Source organism: Poecilia formosa, unplaced genomic scaffold, assembly GCF_000485575.1.
Source record: "Poecilia formosa unplaced genomic scaffold, Poecilia_formosa-5.1.2 Scaffold1, whole genome shotgun sequence".
In the NCBI taxonomy this organism is placed as follows: Eukaryota; Metazoa; Chordata; class Actinopteri; order Cyprinodontiformes; family Poeciliidae; genus Poecilia; species Poecilia formosa.
Window position 1 is genome coordinate 3,845,924 of NW_006799940.1, and position 9,679 is coordinate 3,855,602.

The following is a 9,679-nucleotide window of genomic DNA, read 5'->3' on the forward strand; positions in this document are numbered from 1 at the left end:
GCTTTCTAGCACCAGGAGCTAGCTTCTTAGCTAGCTTTCTAGCACCAGGTGCTAGCTTCTTAGCTAGCTTTCTAGCACCAGGTGCTAGCTTCTTAGCTAGCTTTCTAGCACCAGGTGCTAGCTTTCTAGCTAGCTAGCCAACGTGCACGATAAATATATTTGTCCTTATTCTTACTCATGAGAATCAAGAATCTCTTTGTGATCAGTAATTTGGTCAGTACAAGTAATACATTTAACATTTAAATAAAATGAAAATGAAATGATAAAAACAAACACTGAAAACGTTGTGGTCAGTTTAAAGAAGTGGATCCTTCTCAGCTTCTGAGTCACCAGCTACCTCAGACTCCTTTTAGGCAAAAGAGTGAAAGTTGCCACACCACAATGGCAGAAAGCTGGCATAGCAAAAGGACATAGACTCGTCTTCCAGCCATTCCCTTAAGGACTGAGGCCGACTCCTCTTGGCTTATGAGATTTAGGCCCAGCAGTGAAAGAAGGGAACACTGCTGCACTGAAGTGGCAGTACTCTGCATCCTCTGAACTGAATAACCTAAAGTCCACCGACTGAAGGGAAGGGTGGAGTTCACAGACAGAGTCAAGCTGTTGAACAGCGACAAAAAGCACAAAGATGACAGAGTGCTCTTTGAGGTGAGGAACAGTCCCTTTTTATTACAGTGAAAAAAGGTGAGTTTACTAACATGAAGAATAAGTGAAATTAAGAACATGTTAACATGAGAGCTGTTACAATTCATGCTTTTTCCTGCTTTATTTAGAACAACTTTGCAGCAAACTTTGAATGCAACTCTGACATAGCAGTTGGGTGTCACGTTGAATTTGTTTGGTATTTTGCATCAGGCACCTATAAACCAAACTGGATTTGTTTCATCACTCGAACCTTTTAAAGCTCCTAGGCAGACTTTTAATTCGACATAAATTTTGGTTTGTCGCCCATCGAACAACATCTTATGAACGGTTTCTCTTTTTGTTTTGCGACTTTGTTGCAAGATGGTATTTAGTCGAGATAAAAATCTACACCACAAAAAAGCCAAGCCTCTAAATGTACGTTTCTGGTGACATCACGACAGACATCAGTTGATCAGAACTCAAGATGTCAATTTATAATCTTCTTGTTTCTCTACTGTGTTTCACCAAATCCCTCCTTCAGCTGTGTGTACTTGTTTTTGGCATGACTGCATAAAAGCATTATTTAAGAACAATGTGAAAATCAAATCAATTCAAAATGGGATTTTCCTATAATGTCAGTTAATCAGTGTGATTCTTTTGTCTTTTGTGATGTTGATGTCATAAACCCAAATACAAAGTGGAATTAAGTGTGCTTTTTAAAAAGCTTGTATTTCATAAAATCTGACAGTGCTGTGCTGTTTATCGCACATTTGTTTGCAGTGGAGAAATACTGCTGTGGACGGTCTTTACAAATAGCTAACAAACGTATTAATTAAGCTGAAATTGATGTTGCTCGGCAGATAATAAAAGAAGCACCAGCGCAAAGTCACATGGAAGTGAAACTGCAGCAGGGTGTGTAGGGGAGTGGCAGATGTTTCTCTTTAAGACCTGAAAGACGGGGACTAAAGCTGTGATCAGTGCTGACCACAGGGGCCACACCAGACCGAGAATGAGCTCACTGCTGTTACTCAGCGTTCCGACAGAACCTGTCCGATGCTGCAGCAACGTGACCCAATCGAGTTATAAACCATTCCAGGCCTGTGTTCAAAGTGGCAGATTGATCTTTGCATCAAAATCGACCACTTAACTACCTCTGACTTTGGAACAGGGAACTGTGGAACAGCACAGCAATCTCAACGGGTAGGTGGAAAAGCTCACCAGCAGCTATAATTAGACTAATAGCTCGTCTGTCTTGGGGAAAAAAACAAAAAAACAAAAAACAAACTATAACCTTGTTGGTTTTATAAACATGATGGGAGAATCCCCTAACTGGCAGCCACAGTTGCTAGACATGCTATTGAAAAACGGGTTTTACAGGAAGTGGCTAAAACAATGCTTTTTCCTGCTCTAGTCCTGTCATGAAGCCACAGTGGAGCTCATATTAATCATTCGTCATCTACTTTTGGATCCAAACGACGGAGTTTTACAATAGAAACACTCCACGAAAGGAAAATACAAACTATTGTCTAGGAAGTTACCATTAATAGTAATAAACTGACCACAGAACAGTGATATTCACAACTTTAAGCTAAACTGAACTGAGGGGAAAAAAGGCCTTAAACAGGCTGTGTACACTGCTGAAATTTAACAAAAATGATCAGAGAAGCTTCTCTACAAGTTCAGCGTTTTTATTTGAGTTGATCAGTTTTACCATTTAAATCTTCCCCAACTTTGGTCTTTTCTTAGAGTTTTTCAGGTAGATGTTACAAGATGGTTCACAGACAGCTGAAATTTCAATTATATTTTCCAAATCCTGAAAAATTGGTGACATAACTCACTTTATTTTCAATAGAAATGAATCGGTAGCTGAGCAGAGTCGGATGAATTTCAGATAAACATGCTTGACCCATTCAGCAATCCAAAAAAAAAAAAAAAAAAATCTAATTTTTTGGGATGTGAAGGCATCATGACCCATACCAATAATACCATGGCTTTGTGGAAATTTTTACATAGTGTTGTTGGTGAGGGAAGCTTAATATAGCTGCGTGTGTAATGTGTTAAACAATAAATACGCAGGAAGCACAATGTACATGCAAAGATTTTCCATGGAGGTTTGCCTTCTGAGCCCATCAGTTACAGGGTTTTCATTCATGCCACTTAAATAGGTAAATGATTGAAATTTGACTTTTTTTTTAGCTAAATTCCTGAAAAAGGCAAGAAATGTAAATCTATATTTAATTGTTTAAAAGTGACAATGGACTAATGTAACACACCTTTCCTTTTTACATGTTTAGAAGTCACCATAACCCCAAATAAACAGAAAAGATCAAGAGAGTTTAATCTTTAATACATAAAAGTTAAAATAAATGTTATTCAAGTGTTATTTAAGTTCAAAATACTGACAACTGTCTCATTTATCTTTTCAGATGGCATTTCTCTGAATGCATCTGATCTGATTACCACTTTCTATTTACAGGCTTCAGTCTGAAAGTCACCACCTCATTTGAAAGTCCATTCTGTTCCAGCTAGGACAAAGGTTAAAGGACATTCACTGTACCTGGTCAAACAGCTGCTTGCCCGTAGTGCTGGGCTGGATGGCGAACTCCAGCTCAGCGTCCATGGTGGTGACGCGTACATTGACCTGTAGAGGAACGAAACGGCAGCAGTTTAAAAGCTGACACAGAGAAACAGAGCAAATCTTTCACAAGATTTAAGACGCAGCACTTTGAGTGTTTATCTTCTTACAGATTTTTTTTTGTTTTGCTTTTTTGCTACATTTTAGAAAATTAAACAAAAGTTAACATTAGAGAAATATAATATGAGAGCCTGCTTTCAAATGTTGATTTCATTTATTAAGAAAAAAGTTGGCCAAATTAACCTCACCCTGTGTCAAATAGTGATTTCCTCTTAAACCTAAATTTGCCAAGTCACCAAGAGTGGAATGAACTTAAGCAGCCTATATGCCTGAGCTTAAAACATCAGTGTGTTGTTTTTATAAAACAAAATATGTGTGTGTGTGTTTTTACCCATTTGCTAAAATCATCATTATGTTGCGACAGCTAATAAAAGAATCTGTGAAAAAGGATAGAGCCCTTTTGCCTCTAGCCTATGCTGTCATGTGAAAAAATACATTGCTCCATCAGGAAAATAAAAAATAAAAATAAAAAGAGAGCCAAGAGGAAGGTTTTGGCACCGTCAATCACCCTCATGTATGCTCCACTCACACCCCTCCCTAAATGCTCAGGCTAGTTAGCATTGCCTATGACAGCAGATAAAGTTTTCCTGGAACGGTAAGTTGTTTCTCTGCCATTAGCATATTTAGTAGCACATACAGACGCTTGATTAACAGCGCCAAGACCTTCCTCCTGGCTGTGGTTGGTTGTTTTTGACCAGGAGCAGTGCATCTCTTCAGACTGCAATGGCAGCACTGGGAGGAAGTAGAGGAGATTGATCTTTTCATATCTGTCTCATGCAATCACAACATGGTGACAGTTTTAACAAAAATGTAAAAAAAAAAAAAAAAACATTTTTGTAAAACTTACATACTGTGGTTTTAAGGTCAATGGCTGGTTATTCCTTTGGTCAGAATGGTTTTCTCCTAGTTTATTTTTTTCATAACACTGACTTCCACTCAAGAAAGTGAGGTTTTAAGCAGCTTAGATGTTGTTCTGGGTTCATTTTGACTTTCTGGATAAGTCATAGGTGCACTCTTAAAGTAATTTTTTTTATAGGCCAGACTCTCACTGTGATTTGGTTGGATCCCAAAACCATATAAAGTCCTTTGAAATTATTTCTAAATCTAAAAATGTCAGTGACTGTTTTTTACTCATCTGTCCTTGAATTTCTTAGTTTAGGGCATGGTGTGTTGCCATTTTAGATAATTTTGCCAACTTTTGCTGCCAGAAAGGTTCTGTTTAAGTGTCTTAAGTTAGCAGATTGGGCAATAATCAGACATGGGTGTGGTTAGAGAAACAACCCAGCTTTCCAGGAAGCAGTTTGTTCATAATTCAACACAAAAAAAAGATACATTTTCACATAGGGTCAAGCTGGTTTGGATAATCTCCTTCCTTCAATAAACTAAAACACATTTTAAAATTGATCAAATTTGAAACATTAAAACATGACTTTAAAGAAAAAAAAAATCAGACAAACTCCTTAAAGAGTAAATTCTTTTTCACAGTATTGCAAGGTAAAGCAAGCAAAACTACTACAGAACAGAGCCTGGGTGTATGTGTGTGTATTTGTGTATGCTTGGTAACGGGGTGTATTTGCAGAGTAAACAGCAGGGGCTCTGCACTTTCAGAAACACACTGTCTGATTGAACCGAACTGTGCAGGAAATTCTGAGGTATTCAAATATCCAGAAAATGAATTCCAGTAAATAAGACATTTTTTCATAAAAAAAATAAATAAATAAATGCCACATGCTCCAATAAAGCAAACCATGATATTAGAGTGCTGGTTAAACTATAGTCACATTTGCAGAAGTAAGGCACATCTTCCAGATCTCTGGTTAATGACTGATCTCAGCGATCTGCAGCAACAGGACAGCCACCTACCTGTGCATCATGCACAGCAAGTCAGTTCTCTTGTCACAACAATCCACCCTGGTGATTAATCCACAGTTTCAATATATTTATGCAAACAGAACGATTGCTGTGACAATCGGAATAATAGAAAATGACGTCAACCGCGTATCATAAAGGGGAGAAACAATATTCAGCACTGTAGGTTGAGTTAGCCATCATCAAACGTCACGAGAATTTAGACAAAGGCCATAAAACAACCCACAAATATTTACAATGGCTGCTTTGAGGCAAAGCGCACACTGAATGACTTTTCCTGTGGATATAATGTCAAAAGTCCCTGGTATTTGCGGAGGTTATGAAACAGACAGACCCTCCGAGTCTCGACCGGGCTTATGAAAATGACACCAAGAGGTCAGTGGACACAGAGCTGAGAGGGGGAAAGCCAGCTAACAGAAGCCTCTTGTGACATCTTTCATCTCCAGTCCATTGTGACTGAGCCTCTACAACGCCCACGGGAAGAGGGTTGCCCCCGTCTGGTGACTCAGTGCGACTCTGATTCCCATGAATCTACAAAGGCTTAGTGATGGTAAATCCTGCAGAAGCAGCAAATCCAATCACAACATTGGATAGAAAGCACCCGCTCCTACGCCGGTCAAGGATACGATACGGAAGAAGCAGTCTAGACAGCGGATAGTCAAGAAAAGCTTTATCTCGTAACACGTCTGCAACTTTCACAAGAAGTCAAAGCCATAAAAATCGGAAACTTTGAAAGGCAAGACACCTTCTCCTACAGCCTAAATTAAATTACAGCTTACAGCTACAGATGTTTTTGAAGTTCTGTACCCCAACAGAACATGTGTGCACAATTTGAAATTTAAGAGTCAGCGGCCTAATTAAGAGACCAGTTTCAAGTCAAAGCTAAAATGTAAGGAAAGGAGAGAGGAGGGATGACATTTTACAGCAAAACAAAGCTTTCCTTTAAGCTGCGTTGCCCCGGCAGCCCCAAACTATCTCACTGGAGCCAGATTACCAAATACACCCACCAGAACTGAATCTGCTTTACAGAGCGTTTTCCTTTTATTAAAAATGATGATCTAGACATTGAACAGTTTGGGGAAGGTTTCTCACATTTGCAAGAAGTTACAAGCAGAGCACCTAGAAAAAACACAAAAAGCAGAATAAATGCATATGTGGTACAGACGAGCCAAAAGAAACAGAGTGATGCGTGATCTGAACCAGAGTTCTCCAACGGCAACGCACAATAAACTGTGACCATTCACAGCAGGGGGAAAAAAAACATGACACATTTCCTAAAAATATACCTGGCAGGGCCCCACAGTTCCACGATGGGCAGCTTTAGTCAGACGAACGTATGCGGGGTTCCATATTAGTCATTACAGTAATAGCTGACTTCATCTTTTCAGCTAGGAAAGCAGTCAAATATAAGCTGCCATGACAACAAAGTGTATTCAAGTTTGGTAACCAGGAAAACAAACATGTCTATCAACTTTAACAGTAAGAGTCATTTCAAACCAATTATTTCCTAAGAAAGGGGACATGACAGTGAGATCCATTTATAGATGGAATCAGTCTCCATAGAAAGGTTTACTGCAGGCTGCTGGAAAAGAGGCTCCGACTGTTTATTAAACCTCAGATTACGGAGGACAAGAGTGGCTTTTATCCCGATTGTGCCACCGTGGGCTAGATCTTTACCCCGAGTTGCACTATGGGAGTTTGGTCGTCCAGTCCGGAACTCTAGGCGGCTTATATTCATGTCTTCGAGGCATTTTGAGGCGAGGGCTGCAGAGGTATGAAGCAATGGGCATGCATTTAAGCGCTGCATAACCAAAGACTTCTAGACATAAAGTCAAGCTTATTCCTTACACAGTCTGGACTCAGAATTTCCTCTTGTCTCCCGTCATGTAGTAATCTTATTTTTATAGTTTGAATCTGAAATGTTTTCCATCCTGTCATGAAAAACTGAAGGTATAGTTACGGATGCCTAGTTTCAGAACCTCCACGTCTCATTTTGTTTATGTAAATGATGTAGTTCTGCTGAGATTTTCAGGAAAAAAAAAAAACCTTCAGCAAGCACTGGTGTGGTTTATGGTGAATAGAAGGATCAGGGGTTTACACAAAATCTAACAATTACCCTTTTAATCTATGAACTACTGACAACATGTCTTCAAAATTCCAAGCAAAAATTAAGTATTTATTTGCAGAAAATGAGAAATCATCAAAATCGACTTTGTTAGGTGATGCATAAGTTACACGAAGTGAATAATGTATACCTCCTCATTTCCTTAACCTAAGAAATACACATTCTTCAGGAAAAATACATCCAGAGCAGTGTACACTCCTATCTAGGCTATAAAAGTTTACAAGCTGCTTTGGTCCTCCATCATAGGTTTCACTTTTAGTTTTGGTTCGTTTGTTTTGATTTGACGAGAGAAAAAACAAAACTCAAAAGAAATGTGCAGTGTTTTGAATTAAATTACATAACAACTTAGAAAAAATGTTTTTTTCTATTATTTTTATTTTTCCATTTTGGTATTCAACATTTTAGGTTCTGATATGTAGCATTTTCATTTTAATGTAACATGCAAGCTGGTTCCTGCTAATGGACTCTTAGATTTCCAGTGTGTTGTAATTGGTACCAACACAGCTTTTGGTATCATGGTGCTAAAATGATAAAGACATCTCAGGGAGAAAAAAAAGTGATGTTAAAGCAAATGTTGGTCAGCATTAATTCACACCAATGTAACTCACAAACTCATCAGTTGCTCTCTTTTTACCTTTCACCTGAAATTCATTCAGGGTTTGTCAGAAGTCTGCTTAGCCCAAAAAGTTATTTTCCAAGCAATTTCATGTTTAGCAGAACTTGGCTTATCAGTACAATCATGAGGCGGATTCCTTTCCCTCAGGTTAGCCAACAGGCACCGGTCAAGTTAAAGAACTGAGGTGGTCATCACATCTGTGGTTACAAAAAATAAGCTGAGCTGCATTCCTGAGTCAGGTCTGTTCAATATTTAACTCTGTGCATAGCAACAAGTATCCAGAACAATGGGAACCGCCATTGTGATTCACATAAAACCATCCACAAGAGATATGGACCAGTCTTAGGAGTATTTAAATATAGTCCTATCGGTTTCTGAAGCATGGATCACACCTGTAGGGAGTTCCCTATGAGATCAAGTGATAAAATGGTTGAAAATCAGTAAATCCCAATAATAGAACTGGTCGTAACTATGGAAACACCCATCATCAATGATCTCCTGTGATACTAGGCACTCCTTGTTTGGTTCGTGTCCTCAAGGAGACGGGATTCTAGGAGAGCCAAGAAGCGCTATCGTTTACTTCACAAAATGTGTCATTGAAATAAGTGACACATGAGTCACAGAGCCGTCGATATGGGAGCAATACACACACACACACACACTGGTCCTTAAATATGGTTCAACCTCATATAATAAAAAAGAGCCTCTCCTTTCCAACCACTTAATGCTGTTTGATTTTTGTGCCAAGTTTACGACTTGTATAAATCACAGCGACTTTACGTGTTTCTATGCAAGTTAGGATCAAATTCAAAGCAACTTTATACTCCTATCCTTTGATCTTAGCAGAGAAAAGCAGCTCAGGTGACACATATTTTACTGGCATCACTCCTAGTTACATTTTCTTCCCTGTAGCTAAATGTCAGAAAATATTTTCAAAGTGGTTACGGCTAGGCATAACCTTTGACTTTGATGATTTCTGTAAGGCTTTGCTGCTATGCTATTAAAGAGAATGACAAATAATCGTTCGAGAATTCAAACCTACAGGGGCATTTCATACAACTCATCCTATGTGGAAAATAAACCTTAAATTTCAACTTTTCAAATGTAAAATGTTTAAAATAAGCAAGAAAATTGATTGACGACCAGCTAAGACCAATGGCAGAATTGTGGGAAACTCAAAAATCCAATTATTCTTCCAATCAGTGAACATATTAAGCACTAACAGATCACTGAAACAACTGTGTTCAGGACAGAAGTTGTTACTGAAGGAAGAAAACTCAAAGTTAGCAATTTTCATAAAAAATTAAGATGGGGAAAGAAAAAAAAATAGAGATCTGCCATTTATTCAGGTGACTACTTTTAATCAGGATGTAAAGATTCAGCAGAAAACCTGAACGCATTACAGCAACTTTGCTACACTTTGAAAATGTTGACTGTCTTTTGTAAATGTCAGAGTTTTGGTAATTATCTAGGAAATACGAACAGAGATCCAGCTACAGTTGGCAACACAGAGCGTTTTTCCTCCCTTTATATTTTTATTAAATGCTGGCTCGACTCACACTTCTCAGGCCCGTTAATCTAATTTCACACCTTTCACAGATGTGAAAACACAGTTTCTTACTTAAATCTCGCCAGAAGCGAAAGTGAGACTTGGCAGTTGCGAGATAAATTTTTAAAGAAAAAAGCGGGCTGGAATAATTTCATTTAAAAAAAAAAAAAAAAAACAAAAAAAAAAACAAAACAGACTTTGTGT

At 38.3% G+C, this 9,679-nt stretch overlaps 1 protein-coding gene across 2 annotated transcripts in view; it reads right to left on the reverse strand.

Moving 5' to 3' along the window:
* Window positions 1-9,679, reverse strand: part of ezrb (ezrin b) — a 32,868-nt gene that overhangs the window by 19,795 nt on the left and 3,394 nt on the right. For both annotated transcript variants that reach the window (XM_007545778.2, XM_007545770.2), the window contains one exon: window positions 3,179-3,262. In XM_007545778.2, the coding sequence (XP_007545840.1) occupies window positions 3,179-3,262 (84 nt within the window). The remainder of the gene's footprint in view (window positions 1-3,178; window positions 3,263-9,679) is intronic.